The 24,187-nt window shown below is 44.1% G+C and overlaps 1 protein-coding gene across 1 annotated transcript in view; it reads left to right on the plus strand.

The window, feature by feature from the left end:
- Nucleotides 1–21,136, plus strand: part of LOC136433750 (uncharacterized) — a 42,859-nt gene extending 21,723 nt beyond the window's left edge. Inside the window, exons 15-19 of the mRNA XM_066426238.1 lie at nucleotides 4,651–4,791; nucleotides 7,395–7,476; nucleotides 10,621–10,772; nucleotides 15,901–15,988; nucleotides 19,776–21,136. Of these exons, the coding sequence (XP_066282335.1) occupies nucleotides 4,651–4,791; nucleotides 7,395–7,476; nucleotides 10,621–10,772; nucleotides 15,901–15,988; nucleotides 19,776–19,862 (550 nt within the window). The 3' untranslated portion in view covers nucleotides 19,863–21,136. The remainder of the gene's footprint in view (nucleotides 1–4,650; nucleotides 4,792–7,394; nucleotides 7,477–10,620; nucleotides 10,773–15,900; nucleotides 15,989–19,775) is intronic.
- Nucleotides 21,137–24,187: the final 3,051 nt, after the last annotated feature.

Consider the following 24,187-nt stretch of genomic DNA (forward strand, 5'->3'; position numbering starts at 1 on the left):
TAGAACTGTCAACAAAACCCTGTAACACCCTTCTCTATGATGCACCTGTTCTTGACCTGTATATGCACCAGGTAGCCCCTGGGACAGCCTCGCCTTGGAGACATCTGTGCATTGTCACATGTGTGTAAATCACAACTAGACACAACTTTGATGATCCTGCAAGGCATGCATCATCAGTAGTTGATGCCTGTGGAAGATTGATTGATTGATTTCCAAAGGCATGAAGTTTGTACAACTTTCTTTACAAAGATAAGTTAGACCACAAGATAGTAAAACCTACTGATGAATACATATCTTTGAAAATCTGGCGTGATACACTGGAGAGCAATTAATGTCATGGCTTACTTTAGAAGTACTGTAGATGCAGAAATGTTCACGGTGGTTTTATGTTCACGGTTTTGCAGTGAACTCTTCAGTGCAAACTTAAAACCACCGCAAAACGTTTTGCCCACCTGTGACTGTAGCACTACTATTGTTTTAAATGCAAACTTAAAACCACCACAAACACTCCATTTTCTCCCTACCGTGAAATAAAAACCACGCAAACTTAAATGCGTTTACAGTATGTCATAGATCTAGAAGACTGAATAGCTCAGAAGCTTCATCAAAACTGGGTTGGCATCCACTGATGATCATTTTCCCCATATGAGGAAGATCAGAGAGGCTTCCCACTGGTCCTGATTTACGACTTATTTTTCCCCACATGTGGTCATCCTCCAGGCAGCAGGGCAAATAGTGGTATAAATCATCCTTATCTAAATCCATGGGAAGGTCCTATTTATACATATAATTTGATCACTACAGCTGGCAATTAACACCAGGGAATCAGTGCAATTGGTGGAGACTAGGGCCCTTCGGGTATGAAACCATTCTCCGATGTACATGACAGTTGAAAATAGATATTACATAGAGTAACATGAAATTAAATGTGAAGTTACATCTATAAATCATTGAGTGTGTACGTTAAATATTTTTAACAGTTGTTTGTAGAAAAATGGGCCACCATTTGATCTAACTTCACAGGTTCAGTTGCTAAAAACTTGTAGGACTGTAGCCTGGATGTCAGACCCCCAATCTCTATATTATCTATCGATACCCACACAATATATATTTTAGAGTAGGATGCTGAACCACAAAATGTGGCTACATCACATGTCACAGCCAGTTCAAAGCAAGTTGAGGTACTGTACTAGTAGCCTGGTATCCAAACCTCCTCTCCGCAGACTCTGGAGCTATAATTGGTTTGGATGCCAGCCTGCTGTACTTTATAGCACCATGGTGATGTGATGATGAGCACCAAGGTGCCATAGTTTTGCCCATCAGATTTCATGCTTACAGTTCAGAGAAGTATTGCTAGGGGATTCACCTGAATCTGGGTTCCCAGACTTTGCTCACTTCTTTGCTGGCTCACCCCTCTACCAAAGAGAATTAGATTCCATTCAAATCTTTGTAAGTTGTTCCGTCCAGTAGCCAGCGAAAGAAAGAGGAACAACCAAAGCTCGTAAACACCTGACCTCAGCAGAGGTAGTAAAGTTGCTGGCTCCATCTCCTCCCAGTGGTGGTCTCTCTCACCCTGTCAGGACCAACTGACCCCCTGACCCCGTGACTGGTGTTGTGGACAATCAATTTTTTCTGGACTGCTTTTTATTCCCTGTTCAAATTATCGGCTGTTGACAGAACAACTTTAGCTATACCTGTAAAGAGTGGAAGGTTGGTCAGTAGAAAATCGGCTACTGTTTAGACTTGCACCATGACTGTGTTCTACAATGCTAACCTTTGTAGTGGTCAACCAGGGGCTTGAGTGTCTGTCTTATCTTAGCAGATACAGGGAATCTGTATCCAATCAATTCAGTGACACCCATAATTTCCCTGTAATTTCCCCCATCAAATTCCAGTTGTCAGACCCCTGAATGAAACATCAAAGTACAGGGAAAACAATCAACAGGATGTTTAGTAACATGAGTACAGATAGCAGGAGGTGTGCCTGAGGAAGACCACAGGTGCACCCCTGGGGAACGCCCAGGAACCATATGGGACAGAGGGATGCATTCAGCCAGCCAGGAGAAATTCAAGATTGTAAGATTCTGTATTTGTAGCCTAGATGCCAGACCCCCTAATTCTAAAATATCTACACTATAGATATAGATGGCATCTGGCATCCAGGCTACTGTATTTGATGTCCATCTAAAAGTAGTCAACTGTTTCATACCTTTTTGTTTGATTGAGGTGGATACATCATAGAACTTAATAGGTCATTTCAACTTCCAAATTTACATTAAAAGATACTTGTAAGCAGGTTTTTAAGGTGTGAGCTTGTTTTCAATTTCTGGATTGATGAGTTGTAGAGTTCGTTGACACAGACAGTTTGATACTCAGAGCAGACAGGGGGAGCCCTCTTGCTAGACAGTCCCAGACTGAACTGAACTGAATTCAACTGGTTCCCTGGTATCTGCGACCTCCATCAAAGCTCCAAAGGCCAGCAGTTGGAAAATATGGCCTCACACAGGAGGTTCGCTATCAGGATGTGTTACATGTGATTAAAGATAGAGGTGAGTGTTGGGAGAGGAAGGCCAGGGTCGGAGGACAGGTACATCCCAGGTACCATGTGGCCCGGGTCCTGATGTTCGTCAGCGCCCCCCCTCCTCCTCCCCTCCCCCCTTCCAGCTGAGGGTCTCCTTGCAGACAGGGTGAGACATGCCACTCTACTCTCCTGAGGTGTGAGAAAGTAATTAGCACACTTCTCACATCACCGTGTCACCTGCCCATGACTAATGGTGGGAATGGTGCTCAGGCACATCTGGGTACCTTTGGTATGATGCGGGACTTCCTGCCTCTGGTCTGTGTCAGGTCGAAATGCGGGGATTTCGGGGCTGTGGGCTCCAATCCCATAGCATGCACACTCTCGAAATTAGGAAAATTTCCTGTGGCCAACCATGAGCAACAGTTTACACATGTGTAAATCCGAAGAGGAAATACCTGTCATGGACAGCCAAGGGCAGGTATCTCTACTCACCTCGCACCTCGTAAAGCCTTAATTGACCCATAGGTAGGCAAGGCTGGGTCCATTGTATAAAGGTATATGTGGGGGTCATGTGAGGCTTCTGTTGTGGGGGTTGATGCCTTTTTTGTCCACTCAAGTAGCTAGGTGCGCATAATTTGAGATGTTGAAAAGACTTTTAATTAATTGTATTAGCAAGTTCTGTAAAGTTTTCCCAATTTACCTCACGTTGTAAGGCTGCATGATGATAGCATCTCTGTTCATGTGAACTCAAGTACTGGTTCAAGTGCCCAGAAATTTGTATTGAAACACCTTTTTCTTTTACATCTGTTAGGTATTTCACTGTCAATTACTTATCTTTATTGTCTTTTTTGTTTTATTGGATCAGTTGATTTTAATAGATTATTTACATAGTGAGGTCAGATGGACAGCACTAAAACTTGCTGAAGTAGTTGTGTTTGGCCAGCCCTTCATCTGATATTGCCATCCAGCTCCCCTGTGGACTGCTGCTGCCTCTTCATTATCTGAAGCTGGGCTGCCCTCTCCTTCCCAGGGTGTTGGGTTGCCCCTGAGGGCCCAGGAGTGAGTGGACACCTTTGGTGGCCCTTCCCAGATCTTTATAGGACATAATTTATGGCCAGCAAGTGTGGCAAGTCCCAGCCCCAGAGGACGGGCCTGCCACTGCCAAATAAACACATCAGGAATAAAATAAACACTTGATTATTTACAGATTCTTTTATGGAAGGAAAATGTTTTTTCCTTATGCTGCTCTGCCCTCCATACATGTCCATGCACCATTACCATAAAGAGTCAAATCTAATTAATACATATCTCGGGTGTGTTACCGGGATAATCAAAAATTCCTTTACGACAATAGGTACAAGTAGAAATTTGCAAATTGTAGTGCAGTACGCAATTCATTAGAGTATCACTATGGGATAGCTATCAGATATGATAAGTGACCAGTAATATCACATCTATATTTCATTTTGTGATGAAACAAATTGTTCATTCAGAATCGATCAGACCACATCAGCTCTGTTCAACTTAGTGCTCATTCAGATATGCAATCATCATGTATTCTGTAAATTTTGGAATGCTTGCAGTGTTTTATTTGTTTCCATATTAGTGCTGTACTACAGAATTGTTTCCTACTGCAAAATTCTGTCTCCACCATGATGAATGAATTTACTGTATGTACATTTACTGTATGTAATACGTCAGATTACATAAATTCACAACTATGAAAAACAGTGGGTTTGAGAGATCTCTAGTGCAGCACCCCCCAGGTATGCACAGTTCAGATACTGTATAGTGCATTATACCGGAGGACGTTGGGTTGGAGATCTTTTTGGACGTATCTTTTCAGGGTGGCAGAATTATGTTCCCTGGTGGAAGTATGTTAGTGGATGTTAAAAAGCACCAATATCATCCGTTGTTGCCTATCTGTCTGTTTATTTGTTCATTTATTTTACCAGGGGGATACATATCCCCTAAAAGTGTCCTGGGATTTACATCAAGTCAAAGTTACAACAAAAGTAACTTTAAAAAGTTATGCAAATTACGAAATGATACAAAACCAAAATAACATATACTGTACATAAAATCATACTACCAAATAAATGAAACAATGGTATTGGCTATATCCGCAGGGTCTCCGGGTCACATGACTCCACCATGATCGTTTGGTCGCTGGACAGCTTCGAGTGGTTGAACGTGATCGAGGCGCACACCCAGGCCGTTACGTGCCTGCAGCTGATTGGACGCTGCGTCATCAGCGGCTCTATGGACATGTGAGTTTACTCAGGCTTAGCTCCAAGCAGATGTAGGGTCTGGGTCAGTGTTTTACACATGTTCTTAAGGCCTTTTTTTATATACCTCTTTCCAGTGAGTTTTACACTCTGGCTTAGCTCCAAGCAGATGTAATGGGTCAATGTTTTACACATGTTCTTGTGGCCTTTTTTAATGTACAGTGCCTCTTTCTAGTGATCTTAGCTTTTTAGGAGGAGGGAGGGGAATAAGATCCACTTTAAAGAGTAATAAAAGGCTTCAAACATGCATAAAACACTGACCTGAAACAAGGAGGTTGCCTGAACCCTACATTTGCTTGGAAATTGTACTCAGACTTCCTTCTTGTATACATCCTTTATATGATTATGATTCCTTGCAGTTGCTCATCTATTCTTTGCAGGATCATGGAAGGGAATGAAGATATGATTTCAGGAAAATGATTTTGGTTTGGTATTGATCATATGAACAAGGTATGAATACCTGCATCTTATTAGACGAAAACGTTGTCATCAATAATCCACCTCTCTTAAGAAATGCACAACATCACACTTGAGTCAAGATAAAAACATGTTATCAAGTTGAGTGGTATCTATATTTTTTCGTGCAAATCTTTGTTCTCAAATTGAGTTCTCACAAAAGCCCTTTCCTACCCTCTACTAATACTTCAAAAGTTTACTTTCAAGTTTTGTTCTTGCTTTTGTAATGTCCGTTCCCTGACATTTCTGAGAAAGGTGACACCACCCTGGTGTAGCCATGAGACTTACTGAAAAATGATTCACTAGCACTTTATCAGACAGTGTCAGTAGAAAATGTCATATCAGAGTCCTTCCTGACCACCCACTCCCTCATGTTGTAAGTTCATGGCAGACTGAACCCTCAAAGTAACATCAGTCAAGCCTCGCTGAACATATTGACCCTGATTCACAGGCAGTTTCCTCTCCACTATCACTCCACTCACCGAGAGCAGGAGTGATTAGTTTAGGAAGTACACCTCGCTTCAGAATTAAGTGGTAATTGTAATTATTCCCTCTGTAGTTGTTTCCACGAAGGGATAATAGGAGCTGACAGGCCATTTAACATACCTGATTTCATCTCTAATTGCCCAGTGTATCTCCGGAGCCGTGAACACCTGCAGCCAAAGTGACTCAAGCATTGCCTGAATGAGATGTAGCCATTTATGACGCGTTTATGCAAATGATCAACTCATTGGCATTTTTAAAGTCCTTAATTGATTGAGTATTGAGTGGAAGTGAGTAATTGTTTGGAAAGTGTACCAGCCATCATTCCTACTTATAGTGAGGTCAAACAATTTATATGGAAAGAGGTACAAAATCATTTTGAAATCCTTATTGTTTGATAAAAGGTGTGATTTGTTGATTGATTGATTGATTGATTGATTGATTGATTTGAATGATTGATATGGTTTGTTTTGGTTTATTGAAAGTAAAATCAGTTTTGTAAGCAGTTGCAAAAAGGCAGTTTACAACAACCACGTTATCATTTTGGTTTGGCTTTGCAGAGTTTGCTGGGGTGTCTGGGTGGTCTTTTAAAGACCTTTATAACAAGCTTTTGTCTTGACTCAGGTGTGATATTGTGCATTTCCTAGAGAGGTGGGTATAATGACCATGTTTTGTTCTTTTAAGACCTTTGTAGGGATTACATGACCGTAAGAGTGCCCCGTGACTGAGACATGTTCCCTGTAACGCAGCCCCTCTATAGCCTCAACAATCACAGCAAACACAAAGTCTCATTACCATCCTTTTCTCCATTGCAGGTGACAGTGTAAGTTAAAACCCTCCTGTATAATAAAGAAAGCCTCCTTTACCCTGGGTGACTTCCCAGGACTTGTACAGTGATTAACCCGAGCAGCCCGCCAGCTGTGAGGTTTATTTCCCATGTACCCCCCTGACAAGGTGATGGGTAGACTGTTGGGCTGCAGAGCCTCACCTGTTTTCCACATTGCCATGACGTTAATCCTCAATGATGGTTTGTTTATGTCCCTCTGCCACTACCTTGGAATGTGACCTGCCAATTTGTCTTGCAGCAGCTCTGAGAAAGTGACATGTAATGTAGCCTTGGAGACTCCTTCCTGCAAGGGGCTTTGTGACTGCCTTCACCTTTCACTCTGCTGGTGTACACAAGGAAGAGGCTAAAACCATCAGTGTACTTATCATTGTCAGACCGCAGGTCAACCCTACCAGTGCCCTGTTTAGATGAACCCTGTACCATGAAATCACCTCTCCTCTCTCCAACATCTACATTTGTAGCATGAAAACTGTTTGCTGGTTGGAATGAATACCTTGTGCTGTCATTCGTTTGTTTATTCGTTTGTTTATTAAACAAATATTGACAATTCAATTCTCCATGTCTTTGTTGAAAGCAATCCTGATAATGCGCTGAGGATGCTTTCCTGGAGCTTTTTTTTCACACAACATTTACTAATATGAACCTTTCACATCTACCTTGAACTTTGCAACAAAGTGGACAACACTTAAGTGGCATGGAGAGAATATGGTGATAGAGAAAAGAACTACATTGTAGTTGTGTTTTGGGCTTGTTCCAATGACTGCAGCCAAGACTAATTGTGCGGTGTGTGTTGTTTCAGGACACTTCGGCTGAGTGACATTCACACCAGCGAATGTTTGCAGCAGTACCATGGTCACCAGGCACATGTGTTGTGTCTGACCGTAAGTCACACCAAGTACTCTTAGAAAGGCTGGGTGGGTGGAGTTAAGGTTAACTGCAGGTGTGCAGGCTCTGTGGGTGGCTGGGTCTCAGCATCATGCTGAAGACATCCACATGCATGCAAACTCCTCTGCCCCATAGGTAGTGCAGCAAAAACTTTTTTGACAACTTTATTCAAAGAACATAAAACAAGAACACAACATGGACTATACATATTAAAACAGGCAATGGTAGTTGATAACATAAGTCCTACATATCTTTTTATATGTCATTTGAGTCCTGTCTGACAAGAATGCATTTCTTCACCTCCTACAACGATTTGTCCTTTTGACAATCATCTAAATAGTGAGGCCATCACACTCAAGCGGAAAAAAGTGCCCAAGACAATGGCCCAGGAATGAACTCTTCTTTGTTCAGCCTTGCTCATCTCTGCTAACTGCTTAAGAAAAAACAGAATACAAAAGTGAATACTTCTTCATTGTAATTGTCTGTGGTTGTCAGGGCCAGAACGTTCTGTATTTTGCACCTGGAAATGTAACATTGCTGGAAATTGATGTTCATCATGCTCATCTCTGCTAACCGCTGAAGAAAAAACAATTCATGTACAAGAGTGAATACTTCTGGTGCATTGTCATTGTCCGTGGTTGTCAGGGCCAGAACATTCTGTATTTTTCCATCTGGAAATGTAACATTACTGAATAACAGCCTCATGATAACAGTGGTGATGGAATTGCCCTACAAGATGTTCTTGAGCCTCTCCTTAATTACAGAGGATTATTTGTAATTTTACTTTTCATGTGTCTGCATGTACATGAATCAAGCAGGTTAACACCTACATAACACGACTCAGATGGAATACCTGCAAGTTCAGTCATCATAAGCTATCACAAGAACTTTTACCAGGCTCACAGTTTTGTGTGGCAACAATTTTAAACTGTTAATTGGCTTCCCTATGTCTTCCTGGTGTCCTTTTTCTCAGACAAAGCTCCCATGTCATGAGACACTTGGTGGTTAAAGAATTATCAAGTGTAAAGAAGAACTCCAAGACTATGCTGCCAACTTAGCATCCACACAGAAGCCACAGAGTCACCTCTGGTTTACTGTAATTTGGTGTCCGATGCTGAAGTGCTCATCTGGTTGTCAGGAACAACAGCGAAGCAGGAGGAATCTGCCTTCCTGGCCCGATAAAGCCATGGAAACTGTTTCCAAATAAACGCCAGAATTCGCATCACACCGACAGCTCTTATCCAGAGTAGCACTTACTAGGACAAACACTTGGGCTTCTGGTGATTTGTGTATCATTCCAGCCTCCTCTGTCGGAGGTATGTAAGTCTGGCAGGATTCTCCTCAGTAATCCTTTAGTCTTCAACACAGAATAGGTCTGGGGAGTGTTTCCATCTGCGAATGGGGCAACAAAACGGATCTTGTTCCATAAATGGGCATACTTTAAGCTATTACAGGCCTGAGATCAGCATCCCAGGAGGAAAAGAATGGTCGATTTGGAATCATTCCATGTGAAAAAAAAACAAGTGCACCTGTCTCATGCCTTTTATCTAAGTGGGCCTGGAAGTTGGCCTTCTGGCTGTCCTTTGTTGAATCTTTGTTGTGGTCCAGTCGTCCAGACCTTCCAAAATAGCAACTAGCAATGGTGTTCATCAAGCGCTGACTCATCACAGCCAGATGCAGGCACTGCTTCCACTGTTTACGATAGATAACCCTCGCCCAGCACCAAGTCCATGTGTCTCCCACCAGAACTTATACCAGCTCAGAACATGCAGTATAGCATGGCTCAGAGGTAGAGGCAGGAGATCGGATTTCTTGCTGCTTCCCTATCAGTAGCAAACCGATTGCAACTAAATCTCTAATCCCCGCACCCCTAACAGGCTGTTGAAATGCCACCAATGTGCTTAGCTGACTTTAGTTCAAGTACAAGTTTCAGATAGGTGCTCTCTGGGGAGGTAGGAGGGCCATGTGGCCTTCTACTCCCTTCCTCCAGAAATGGCAAGGAAACCACAACAAACAGAATCCCCTAAGACCCCTTGATAGGTCCTTGTACAGTTTATATACATCCCCAGGCTCTCATCTTATAGCTGTTAAAGATGCTCAACATACAAGGGTTTCTCAGAACTGCTATTCACATGTGGGTACTATATGGGAAAACTAAGGCTCGAAATGCCACCTGTATATGCAGGTTAGTTGCAGGAAAAATTGGAGCTGTGCAGGTGTTTCTGATGTCTACCTGCAGCTAAACTGCATTGATCCAAGTAGTAGATAGTTGTGAATCACTGATGTCAAAACCTATAGAGCATTGTCATGTGACATCCTCAATGTCCACCTGACTATGCTACCATGTTGGTGTCCCTATTTGCATTTAAGTGAATCATAGCATATTCAAACATTGAAAGACCTCAAATAACCACTACTGCTCTTAGAAGAGATACTAGAGAAGAATACTTAAAAAGTTGCCAATAAGACATGGAAATGATTTGTTTCCTTGAATTAAGTTCCATTGGAATGCAAATAGGGACACCAAATGGCAGTCAGCACCTGTCTGCTACATTGATATACTAGATGATATATACTGTAATTCTTGTTTCTTTCACTGTAACTTTATGTTCACTGTTTTCACGGTCACCTCTGTACCGTAAACGTATCATCACTGTGAAAAACCTGTTGTAATTATCTATGATTCCTTCACACATCCGTTCTGTAAATCACTTGCCGCCCTTGTGAAGTGAATTACAGTAGTGAGAGAAAAAAGCACTCTATTGAATGAGTATTGGAGATTCTTTTTACACAACCGGTAATTCTCACCCGCTGACGTTTCGATGTCTGTCAGACACCTTCATCAGAGCTTCTGACTGGAGTACTGCTTCTCACCGCTATAAGTAGCCGATGTAGGTGGCGCTTTTGCGGTGAGAACACTGTCCCAAATGTGGCTAGGTTTGTATCCCCCCTCGTCTCGGTTCATCACCGGCGTTGTCTTCCTTGTCCCAGCTCTGATGAAGGTGTCTGCCAGACATCGAAACGTTAGCAGGTGAGAATTACCGGTTGTGTAAAAAGAATCTCCAATACTCTATGTTCTACCAACCTGATGAAATTATTTTCGGACTCTATTGAATGATTCTTGTCCGTCCGCCCGACAGGTGCAGAAGCGTCTCCTGCTGAGCGGGTCTGCGGACGGCCAGCTCCACTTCTGGGACCTGTACACAGCCGAGCCTCTGGCCATCATTCAGCCACATGACGGACCAGTCAACTCCGTGGCCTTGGCAGGAAGGCGGTTTCTCACCGGATCAAAGTGAGTCGTCCCTTTAGCGTTTTGCTAGATACCTCTTTATTCTGTCAAGTGCCATCCTAGTTATGAATAGCCTGGAGTCCAGCCTTGTTAGCTTTGATCCGCTCCCAATGGTCTCGACTCCGCCGCACCAAAGCTAACAAGCCTGGATTTCTAGCCTGAATTCAATCAAGCCTCCTGTGACCTCTCGCCGCCCTGTAACCGCCTCACAACCCAAGAGGGGAGAGAAACCCCCGGACAGCTGGAGTTTGCGTTATACAGACTACTGGATTTCAGGCTACAAATAAAGTTTACAGGGAGAGAGTATAGGAGTCCTGGTAATCTTAACAACATTATTATAGAGACGGCTCCCAGGCACCATGTTCAGTTAGGAACTTGTAACAAAATGGTTTCAAATTTCATCACCAAGTTCCAAGACTGGTTTGAGTGCACTTGTTGTACCTTTGACCTTAAGCACCTACACTGTTCACCACCAACTTTTTATGGGCATTATGCTGTGACTTTTCAAGTGTACCTCTCCCTGACTTGAGGTTATGTATATAACCTGACTTGAGATACTACTAATCAATCCCCAGTCCTCTTACATCTTTTCGACTCACCACTTCACCTCGTCGCCCTTTTGCCTGGATATTAAAAACCTGTGAGAGATATAATTGGTCCCAGCTCCGGCCCTAACGATGACACGCTGTTCTGTCATTAAAGCCCTTCCCCCTAGCTGTGTACTAATCCTGGGCTATTGGATCATGAAAAGGTACGGTGCAATCCAGGGTGCCATCTGCTCCTCATCCTGCCCCAAGGCACCGCGAGATGTGATGTAAAGGTCAACGACCCGACAGATGGTATGACTCATGGACCAAACCAAAGAGCATCGCGACTCGCGGAACGTTAGAGTCGATGACAATTTGTGCGCTATTTGAGACTACGGAAAGCAGTGCATATTGTACCGCGGGGGGAGTTCCTGTACTGGAGGGTGGGGACAGGGTGTGGTGTCTGTTCCTGCACCTACATGTAACCCTCCTCTTATGTAACCCTCCTCTTTAATAAGTGCCAGCAGCAGGTGGCCGCTCTCTGCCATCCCCCAGTCAGCTCACCTGACATATTTATGCCAAGTGGAGAGATGTCCTTATGACCAACCCCCACTCCCAGACAAATATTGGCCCCATTCCAGTCAACAGGCAGTCAACATAACCCACACACCGGCCGAGAAATTGATTCATTCCCCCAGCTGAACGCAGATCAACACAGGAAAACTCCGCAGCCGTTCCCGGAGTAAACTTCGCTCCTAATCATCGCAATCATAAACAGAGTGATTACTTGCACACTTGTGCTCTCCTTCCTTCCACTTCTGGCACCGCTGTCTTTCATCACATGCGATGAGTTTGTGTCGGCCCTGTTATGATTTGATGGTGGCATTAGAGGGAGGCATGTACGCAAGGACCCCGGTCCTGTTTATGGAGGCTTTTGCCTATTAACATTTGTCCATGGGCCTTTGATCTAATTGGTAAAGGATGTGGAGCCTGTGTTTGGTGTAACATGGGACCCAGGTGCGCCTGCTTGTCAGCCAGCATCTCTTCCTGTTATTCCTCTAAGAGGTGAGATGAAGGGCTGTGTATGCAAATCTGACCCTCGAGCTGACAGGCCAGAGATGTGTTGTTTGAAAATAAGGGTTTGTTGCTCCATCTGATGGAAACGATGCCATTAATAATTGTTTGTTTAAGCACAAAAAGCAACAGCGGTTCGCTGCCCGGTGGCACCTGTAACATTTTAAACTAGAATTTCTGTCCCCTTTGCAGAAATTTCCTTCCTGAGTGTGTCGTTCCCATGCACTCTCTGCACTTACGGATGGGAACGTGGGAATTTTGTATATACTCGGCGACAAGTTTGTATCGCAAGCTGCTCATTCGCGCATCCTAGTTGACAAACTATTGCAGTCGATATTGATGCTAACAAACCAGAGACACCCTTCCCCTTCCGCTATGACCAAGTTGAACTTCCGGATGACTTTTGCTGATAAGCAGACCACAAGACTCATTTTCCTGTTATTTCTAGCCTGCTACTTGGCCATACTTTGTCGGTGAATATTATAGCCCACACACCATGCCTAGTGTTCCTAATACCGACCCAGCAACCTTCAGACATGAGTGCGTGAGAAAGACGTGCAGTATCACCAAACAGTGCGCAAGCATATCATAAACGTGTTGACAGCACCAGGCAAGTCCAAGGCTGTGTTGTGACTGGAGGTCTTTCCTCAGCTCGTGGCCCGTAATCCTGGCCAGATTGGGTCCTCCGCGCGGTTTGTACACCGAGGATTACGCATCGCCAGTCCGCAGCCATCCGGCATACCAACCATTAAGACCTTAAGTGGAAAGTAAGGACGTTGTAAACAATAAGAACATTTCTGGATCGCGCAGAAGGCCAACAAACTAAGTCTCCACCAGACCCATCTGCAGGCTGAAAAAATAGCCGAAATCGACCAAACTGCCAAAATGGCCAAACTGCCATTCCCAGCCAACTTCTTTGGTGAAATATTCTTCCTGTTTGGCTGCTTTCTACCATTTTTCCAGCCCGCAAAGGGGTCTGATGACGACTACAGCAAACTTGGAATCATTCTCACTTTCATTTCCTTTGCTGTTCAAATTGTATGCTTACATCGACACTAGAAATTGGGATGAGTATTTTTGTGAGCCATGCTTGAGGTTGTAACACTGACAATGATGTCCGGACATATCAGGGTCATTGACCGGCACTCAGGATTCCACAGTTGTGACAATGGTATTACATAATTAGACATCCATGTTAAGTGGCACGCAGGCCTACTTTGCGGCCACGGCACCAAGTCAGTAAGCAAACTCCTGTTACAAAAGTTACATCCAATTGCAAGGACAAGTCTACTGTGATAGCCTTTCCCCTTTTCAGGTTCGAGCATGAGACGTCCCACCTGGACCTCTCCTCTTGTTTAGCCTTCAACGTCTCAGTTCGAGAATCTTCCTTTTTTTCAAACATCATCCTTGGGGTTACATTCGTCACAGGTGGAAAAGAGAGATAACGTTGGGCGGACAAAAGGAGCAAATTTTTTCCGAATGATTTAGAAAGTATTCAAGAAATTTCTTCTGGCACAATGGCAGTATTGCCTCTCTTTTAGCCCACCCCTGGCAACATGTGTTTCCAGATGGTGTTTCACAATCGTGCATTCCTGTTACCATAACAACCAGCTGTTGAAATCTTCAAAATATAAGTTTGGGGTCGAAGACTCGGAATGGCTGATAGGGCCCACCTGGCGGAGTGGCCTACCGTGTCCCCTATTATGTGGGGCGGCTTGAGGGACGGGTGGTGCCCTTCAGGAAAACTTAACTGCTGATACATCTGATTCAGCATGCCAAGGATAAGTCAAAGATAAGAAACCACATAACCAAGATAGGCAGGTGTTATTTTGGTTGGCAAAATCTGTCTTGTTGGCTTCGTATAGAAGTGAGACTTGTTTTCTTATATTATGTCTGTCATTTTTTTGTGATCCAAAACTGATACTGCTGACTGTACACTTGAGGTATCTAAAATCTACATGCCACGTTGCAGTCATTAAAAGTCTTGACTCATGATCACAATGGTGTCAGACTTTACAGTGATGTCATGATGACTTTAAGTGAGGGTCACATGCAAGATCCAAGGTTCTATCAGCCCCTTGCCGTCTTACATTCGGTCAGTTCAAGTCGATATAAGATGTCTACACACGAGAACCGAACCAGGGGGATTCCTGTACTCCTGCCACCTGTTACATCTCAGCCACCCCACGGCGCTGCGCCCTTATGAGCGCCCTGCCATGCTATCTAAACTTGTAAACCCGGCAGAAGGTGGGGCCATTCACCGCGCCGTGAATAGAGATGGGATCACCTTGACCCGCCCTTTTGTCGCAGGACAGAAGGTGTGAAAAGAGATCTGGGTGCCCCGGAGCTGACCTGGATGTTTGGACAAATGTTTCCTCTGTTACTACATCAATCACAACAATTACAGGTGTTGTGACACTGTCAGGCCCTACCTGGGAGTGGGACCGGGCTCTCGGGCTCTGTGGCGTGAAATGCGAGAATCGACCCTTTAATCTCACCTAAACATTCCCCAAGGATCGGACATGGGAACACAAAGTAGGAGGGATGATGACTAACAAATGGGTAGAATTAAGAGGCATTCTTCAAGACTGCTGAATCAGATTTATCTTCAAGCAGATGTTGGGGTTGAAAATCTTGTTTTCTGACAGGTCAGACTTCTCTGACAGTTGGGGTAGTGGTTGTCACAGCAGGCTTGGCCAGTCAAAAAACATTACAATTTTAACCCAACATCTGCTGGAATATTATTTATAGTCAGATACCTTATTTCAATAGGGGAAACATGTCACATGTTGCTATTGGCAATGTGAAATTGCAATGCCCCTTTATTCCTTACAGCCACCCTGTCATGGCTTATCTTTCCTTGCCTCCATGAAAGTATTTCTTGTATGTTTTTAGAAGTGCTTTGTTAGGATTTTTATTGATTTCTATAGTATGAATACTCCAAAGAAAGGGAAATATGTGGCAATGGTTATTTTGACAGTATTGCAACACTGTCCACAGTGTTGATGTAGCGCTTTCTGACGATTGTTACCCAGACCTATGATGTCAATGTAGTCCTATTTTTACCTGGCATTTGTTAGAATAGTGTTCAGTGTCAGGATATGGCCATGCCATAGCTATGCTGTATTTGTATCATTTTACATGTCGACTTCTTGTTCTTTGTCCTGTTTTCCACAATTTCCACCAGTTTCATCAGCGATCAGACCACGCAAAAGAATCATAAACAGTACATTGTGTATATCAACATTACTATGCACCATCTCCAACTCTGAAATATTCCATTGCCATTTACTGATACATGTAATGAATTGTAAATAAATCAGATAAGCAGGCCCCAAGCACTGAGACACGGTATTGCTAACTAGAGTTCAATAAAACAAGTTAACTCAATTGCCATCATGGAAGACAGGAACTCTTGAAAAGAAGTTGGGCTTAAAGTCATGGCAACTTGCCCAAAAGGATGATGATGAACAGATATTGAGTGTAACTTTTGTTTCTAAATGTGACATCTCTTCTCTCTTTCCTCCCAGTGATGCAGTGATAAAAGAGTGGGACCTGGTGACGCTGACATGTCTGCGCTCCCTTCATGGGCACAAGGGACCCATCCGACAGGTGAAAGTAAGTATAGCTAACACAGAAATCATTCCTTTGGGTTCGACCCATGCTTGTCATATTGAATCCTTCCTCACACCTTGACTGAAATGAAAAGTGTTATAGACAGTGATGCTGAGCTTATTGAAATAGCCCAAAGGAGACTCTTTCCCCATGAAAATAAGTGCTGTGGAAAATGTTACATCTGTACTACAGTAGTAGTTTATAAGAAAGGGCTATATTGTAGTCTTTACCTCACCTCCCATTCGAGTGGAAACAGTTGACAACTTGTAGAAATCAGCCCAAATGAGGTAGATATGCCAAGGGGACCGATCTTCTCTCAGAGCTCAAAGACCTCGACCTGGTATATCTGCCCTATTTTGGCTGATTAAGCGATTTCTATAACCTTTTCCACTTGACCAGGCCGTCTGGTAGAGACTTCAAGATGACCCTTTCTTGTAACCGTACAGTTGTAACATTTTGCAATTAAGTTCCACAGCATCGGAGGATAAGAGACTTAAGGTATGTTGTACCAGGAAGGGTTGCAGTGATTTATAAGTTACATCAGGGTTGTGATCTCTACATGAAGAATGCCTGTTCCCAGCAGGATGGAACCAGTGCTGTGTATGTCAGTCGACCTCAAGCTGTTGCTCTGCCCCTTCATGAGGGCCTGCATGGGGGGGTCCCAACAACGCTCTACACTAAATTCGGAGGGCCGGCTACGTAATACGCTAAATTCAGAAAGCCTCCCCTACGCTCTACGCTAAATTATGGAGTGGTCGGCAACGCTCTACGTAAAATTAAAACGGCCGATTACGCTCTACGTAAAAGGGGCATGCAGGCCCTCCTTCATTGGAGTCAGACACGGCCCCCTCCCATCCACGTAGACAAATTTGTCATGATTTGCCACATCTGAACTTAACTGTCGCAACACCGAGGCCTTGTATATCTTCCATTCAGCGAAAGGACAAGTAGGGTGCAAAGTCTTCAGACGACCCAATTGGTGGGTCAAGGCACTTAGAGGGAAGATTCAGGTGACCTTGTTCAATCACTTGTAGCGCTGGAATGTTGGAAGGTGACAGAGTCACTTTAGAGGGCGCATTTATTGGGAAGGGTGGTTCATCCTTGTGTGCAGATTATAGATGTTTCTACAGTTTGCCCACCAGCCGGGCATCCAGGCAAGGTCACTGCATACAAGAGGGTTTCCTGGTGGTAGTTCTCAACCAATCACGGCCCCTTTTATCTTGTACTTTCAGCCCATCTTTAAGGACTGTAACATTTAATGTCTTGGAATGTTTCCGTGGAAGCAGCAGTTTCTCGGATACGGCTCTGAAGCAGGAGAAAAAGGGAGCCCACCCCCATCCTTTTGTGCCCATATTTTCCCTCACCACGGTCCCTATCATTAGATCCAGCAGGTTGGGTAACCTTCAGTCCGCAGGCACCCTGAGAAGGGGACCAAGTCCTTACCCAACAATGGTGGTTCAGTGGGGGAGGAATTTTCTCACCACGGGTATCCCATGTGTTCATTGTCCATTCAGAACCGGCACACACCTGGCTGGTTTTGTGCTGCCCATTCAGGACACAACGGCCTGCAAACAAAACACAGGTGTTGGAGGATTACCTGTGCAGATGCTGCTCGTGTAAGGATGCCAATGGAAGCAGCACTCTTTGGGAAGGACCTGATTTCCAGCTTTTATTGGATGGCACAGATGTTCTCCAAGGGCGCATAGTTCTGACGTCTTTTTCTCCCTGACATCTCTTTGGTGGCAAACCAATTGAGACATCCAACGTTCCCTCTGTGAAAGGCACCCCCGCGCTTTGATGTTCGACGGGGTTGGACACAGTTTCCATTGAATTTAATCCAAGCATTAATAAGAGATGGCAAATCCCCTTAAAGTCCTCATGAGGTCTAATTCAATTGGAGTGGTGAAGAGGAAAATTGTTCTTTTGGGTTGTGAGAGGATTTGGGATCAGATCATGTTTCAGAACAGAGCTCCACTGTGCCGGACATGGGAGAAAGAATATCTCGACACCAGCCATAATCGGTTTGGCCTTTGTAAAGGGGAGCGCAAAACAGGAAGATCTTTGGTGGCCATGGAGAAATCACATTCCAGCCCAGCATCGCACCACCTGGAACAGCCAGAGATGTTTTCTCTCTCAGCACATTACCTTAAGGTACATTCTCCCCCAGCCGCTAGCTCAGTAAATGAGTGTTGTTGGACTTTTCAGGGGGCCTGTTTAACATGATCAGCCTCATGGGAAGTAATATCGCACAAGTAGCAACATGGAGAGATTACTTGTCATGGTTCCTAACTCACTTCTGTGTGAGCAGGATGAATGCTTGGTATTTTTTACATATTACACAAACTTTCCACATACAGTCAAAACTGCCCAAGAAGACCACTCAGGGGACTGATAGAAATCTGGTTTATGTAGACAGGTGGTCACTATAGGTAATAGGCAGGATTCTTAATTCTTGTGTCAATGGGAAAAATCCAGGTGGTCCATATGTAGAGGTGGTCACTTGTACAGGTTTGATTGTATTATACATCATCATCATCATCATACAACTGTCCACATATGTATTGCTACAACCCGAAGCTAGCTATTCCAGAGCCAGGACATATCTATAAGGACAATCAGCTGCAGGTCCTGTTGAGAATACAGAATTTGTTCTGTTTACGCCGTCGTGCCCTGAAGCGTGAAAAATGCCTTCGCTCTAATATGCAGAAGAGTTTTTGATGATGAGATGGCGCAGGCCAGTCGGAACATCAAAGTTGTCACCCGGCGGGGTATCTGATGACACCTGTTGGAATGTTTTATCTCAACAAAAAATACCTGCGTCTATGTTATCTACCTGGCATAGTTCTCCCATGCATTCCTGCTGACCTCTCAGTATTGGGTATGCAGTAGATTTGCCAGAAAAACAAAAGACTTAAAGTATAGTTCAGCAGCCCATTTTTTTCCTTCCAATGGTAACCTGATTCCCCATGCTTGGGTTGCTGTGGGGATAGACTGTCTTACGCACTTATCAACTATAGATAACAAGGAAACAATTCAGGAGATTTGGTCAGGCCAAGTCCCTACGACCTGTACTAATCCCAACGTTGTTACAAAACAGTAGTTAGATGTGCCTCAACGATGGATACGGTAGATATCCGTTTAACAGAGCTTGGAGGGTGGAATTGTGGTGTAGTGAGGTGTGGTATGCTCTCGGGGTTGTGAAAGGGAAGGAAGTAATTTTCTGGCAGTTGTAATGTTATCTGCTCGCCCTTGGGTTGTTAAATCCTTATGTCCTTGTTGATTTTCAGAAAATGACCTGTTTTGCTTATTAAGTTTTTACGCTGTTTTGAATTAGTCTTCAAAGATCATTGCTGGTTGAGTTGACCTTTATTTCAGTCCACTTTTAGCTTGCCTTAGGAAAAAATACATTACAATATATGAGCATGAGCATGACATGAGTCATTTTATGAAACATGTAGATTTATACATATATAGCAGTTGAAATATGAAAGATTTTTAAAACTGCTGTAAATTCATTTACTTTTAGGAGGAAAGAGGTTTTCGCGATGTTTGAATTTGCAGTTGAAACAACTCTGTAGTACAGTAGTCATGCAAGGGAGTTATATTCAGTGTCATGAATTCGCTTTGGATAGGTCCAGCAAAAACTGCTGAAAAAAAAAAAAATTGAACGTTTTATGATTTACAGTATAACTGTCTATTCCAAAGGCTAATTAATGTATCAGAGTGCAACTTGCCCCAAAGCTAATGTATCAGGCTACAACTTTTGACTGTTTCGATGTCTTTTTCACAGACACTCCTCCATCATGTTGTGAGCTGTAGTGATGACGGCTTCATCAGACTGTGGGACCTCACAAAAACCCTGGAAGACACAACATAGCCTACTCTCTGGACCTGCTGTCTTGTCAGGCTGTCTCCTCGCAACCAAACCACACCATGTAAGGCGTCTTAGAGCAGCTGCAGCAGACCATGGGGCCTCACGATTAAAGTGCCTTTAAGACATAAGCTAGCCTGCTCTTGAAACTGTCTTAATTGTCTCAGTCTGCAAAACTGGAGTTCTTGGAAACATAGAAGTCTTGGCCAAGCCGCACGATCATGACATATCACGAAATCATGGGAAAATTTATAACCATACATAATTCTTGTGACACATAAAAATCAAGAGGCCTGTATTCTGGTGAGAAAAATTGTATGGGAACTTGAACTGCAGACCCCACTTTCACGCCCTCCCGATGAGATGAATTTGACATGACAGAAGATTTAAAGGACCCAAAGTCTTGGAATTCCACAGGAAGTGCAATATCCCTATGGCTGAGTCCAACTACTCCTAAGTCTAGTGTGGCTCAGAAAGGGAAAATAGAAAGATGTGATCATGATGTAGTTATATTTATGATGTCAGAAAAGAACATCATTCTATTGGATGTATTTTGGGGGCTTCTTGATTGATTTTCTATGCATTGAATATACACTTTCTATGTTGCTGTTGTCACACCCCTAGTTTACCATTGGTATCTTCCAACACAACAGACAGAAGTCTGTTGCATTGCGGCATGTTTGATAGCAATTGTCACATACAGTCAAAACTGCCCTAGAAGACCACTCAGGGGGCTGATAATACCTGGTCTTTGTGGACAGGTGGTCACTATGGACAGGAAAAATGACCGTGGCCAGGTGGTCCTTATGTGGATGTGGTCACTTGTACAAATTTGACTGTACATCACTATATGTATAATATATTGGACTCAATAGATTGGCATGGGATATAGTAACATTTCCAAACAGTTAGTGATATTATCACAGATGTTTCACCCAATGCAACCGGCTTGAACTGAGATATGTATGATGTGGCTGGAAGAGACCATTATATATACACAGGGGTATCACTTGCAATATCAAATTTGAATTTGATGTACAGTGTGTAAATTGATTTTGAAAATATAAAACTTGGTGATTTCTGGTGTTTCATTCATCAATTCTTTGTGCAACTCTTAACGCTTGGTCATGTACTATATGAAACTTTTTATTATATTGCTGTTATTTTTGTACTCTCATATGAAAATTATTACAGATTATGTAATTCTATGAAATTTTTGTTTATATATACTGTTTGATTGTCCAGTTATTTGTTGACAATAAATATCTTGTGCCACCTTCCACTTGTTTGTCAGTCTGCCTGCTTGCTGGTGGAAAAGAAATATCTTGTGTACTGTTCCACATCTGCACCCTTTCAACTTGGGATGAAAACCTGCAGGCACCCAGACAGAATTCCTGTTTCGGAACTTTCACTGGCTATCTGTGCGCTGATGAAGGAATGCACTTACTGTGGAATCTGCCGGATTCCGCGGATTCCTGTGAATCTGTGCCAGTGATGGGACGTACAGAGGATATAGCTAGCTGGTCCAATCTCCCGAGGAAGTGTGCCGTGCTGTGTCAATATGTGGAAATGAATCAAAGGACATGCAAATGTATTGACCCAGGTGATTACTTATGGGAGGCTTTGATCTTTCCGGGATGTTTGGTGAGGGAGGAGGGAGATGCGACAGTTGCGCAATGATGAAAAGAATTTGTCAGATAGAGTATAATGGGTTTGATTGCCTGTTATCTCATTGTTGGTACCTGGTGGAACACCTGTTGATTTGTGTTCTTTAGTTGTGCTGTCATGTCGGGCAGTTCTGTTGAGTTGTCAGCAACTTGTCCTCGAAGGAAGAAGGCAATGACTACTACATGTACTAGTTTTAGCCAGTACTAGCCAACCGGTGAGCAGTTTTACCCAGTACTACTAGCCAATCGGTTGCCAGGAATAGCCTACCTGTCTTGACAGAAAACAACATATAGAACAGAGTGCATTTACTAAGAGAGACAGAAAAGACCCACAAGACAAGCCTGACGATACACCTGCTCGGAGATTTAAAGTAATACTTAAAACTGAAGCTCTAACCAAGGAGGTTTAAAATCTGATTAAACCCCCTTGCTCTGACCAAAACTCTACCCTTCCCCTTGAGAGGCATGCGAACAGTCACGTAGAGCTGGAGAGAAAAGTTCATTGTTGCAGCAGCAATTGATAATTGGGATGCCTCTGGCAGCTTCACACTTATCTCCGCACATCTCCTACCAGGATGACAGGTTCCACATGGTGGGAACAATAGTCAACTTCATACACGTGTACACAGGCCTGTAGCCAATTGGTTACCTTCTACATAGTAAGTAACACTCTTATTGTTTTCCTTAGTTGGTAGTTTCCCCGCTGAAGTTTGTCTTGAAGACCTCATTAGAATTATTTTAGACCCTGCAGGTTGCAGACAGTGTTTACCCGAGGATTAGGAGCCACTCGATGATTAACAGGTGAATATGAAACCAGATAGCGATCTGAGTCAGTCATCAGACAATCGGCACACATTCCGGGCGGTGGACTGGCCCGCAATACACTGCGGAATACACATGTGACCACATACGGCCCGCTTCCCCGTCGTCCCATCAGCCCTTTCAGTCAGGAAGTGGTCCCCTTCGCGGAGAGGTTACGCGATCCCAACAGGAAATGTTCAAGAGCCCTTGACGCAAGCCAGTGTAAATCAAACACCATAATGGTCTCACGGTTGGCTGTGGTGGTCTGCAGATTGCCGCATTTACTGGCCACACCTCAAAGGTTCCCGCGAGATTGAAGTTTTCGGAACGGTCCGGTTGGCATCTGCGAGGCCGCGACCACAGTTTGGGATTTGTAGGGACGAGTCGGACGGACGGAAAGGCCTGGTCAGTGGTCGGCAGTTAACGGTCCTCATCCCGCAGGCAACCGAGTGCGACAGAGACTAAAGGGCGACGGGCATGACCGCGATATTCCTCGCTTCTCTAACCCTCCGTGTTCGTCATCGTGAATATCCGTACTCCAGCAGGACCTGAGGCCGCTTTCCGTCACACACAAGTTGGTCTGACAGCCGAGAGAAGTGGAGGCCCTTGTCCCATGCGTTGTGCCGGCGATTTCCCAGGACGTCGCCTCGTCCAATGACTCAACGACGCAGGAAACCGACGCCGGACATCAGAACTCCAGTCGCTTGGACCCGGGACTGTATGCAGGAGTTCCTATTCCACGGTAAGTTTTCCGAGTTCCTCCCGTAATTTCTGTCCAAAAGCCAAGATACTTATCGTTGTGCTAAGCTTTCCCCCGGGCGGTAGGGACTAGGGGTCAAGGCGAAGCCGCGTTCGCCCTACGTACAGCGATAATCAGACATTTTGCCCGTGTATTCGCATCATTTTCAGGCTTCATCCCTTGAGTGTACACTTAAACCACGCCGTTGTTTGCCTACAACTTGTACAAGGGCTTTGTCTTTGACAATTTTGATTTGTAGTAAACAACTGTAGCCATGGTGCCCTAATCAGAATCAGCCTCGGCCCCCGCTCGTTTCCAGACATGCATCGCAATGACGCTGTTCTGAGAAGACCATTTAATTGAAATGTCTTGGCTGTGGGGAGGACGCGATTCATTTGTTAGAGCAAAACAATGTACGCTGTTTTTTCGGGTTTCCATAGCTTTTCTCGCAAACTGACAAAAACATTTATGTCGGTGTATGGTAGTGTAAGAATTTGGGTGCTGTTCGCTGAAAGGACGCTACGCTGGGTTTTAGACGGACAACGGATGATCTGGTTAAGACGCCGAAAGCTGCGAGATCAGTAACTGTGGAACACTCCGGTGCATAAAAGTTGGAAGACATCGTGTCCTTTGAACCCAACCCTGTAGTTTTGGTTGTCAGATGACCTGTCTGATGACATTTGGCCGTTTACGGTGGGCCCACGGTGGGCGTTTCGCGTGCTTCAGTTGGGGAGGGTCTTAACTATGTGTTTTTGGAGGGAGGTGCGACGCATTTCTGTGATAAGGAGTTGGATTCCAGCCCAGTACGACGGAGTTTGACATGACGCATGCCTGCCTGCCAACCCTTTAATAGAACCACACAAGCTGATACTGTCTATGGACCCGTAGTTTCTTCTCTCGAGATCTCTTCGAAGAGATTCGATAGGTCTTACCTCGGCATATGGTCTTTAACAACAATTTTTCATGGAAAAACCGCGGGCGGCTTTGTTTTGAAAACAGCCACCTTTCGTCGATTCCGCTTGGTGGGAGGCTTTCTTGTGAATTATGCCGGGGTACACTCAGACATGTGATTGGACCGTCGGCCGGTGAGCATCTCGCGCCACCTGGAGGCTCCCGTCAATGCC

Source organism: Branchiostoma lanceolatum, chromosome 4 (genome assembly GCF_035083965.1).
Source record: "Branchiostoma lanceolatum isolate klBraLanc5 chromosome 4, klBraLanc5.hap2, whole genome shotgun sequence".
NCBI classification, from domain to species: Eukaryota; Metazoa; Chordata; class Leptocardii; order Amphioxiformes; family Branchiostomatidae; genus Branchiostoma; species Branchiostoma lanceolatum.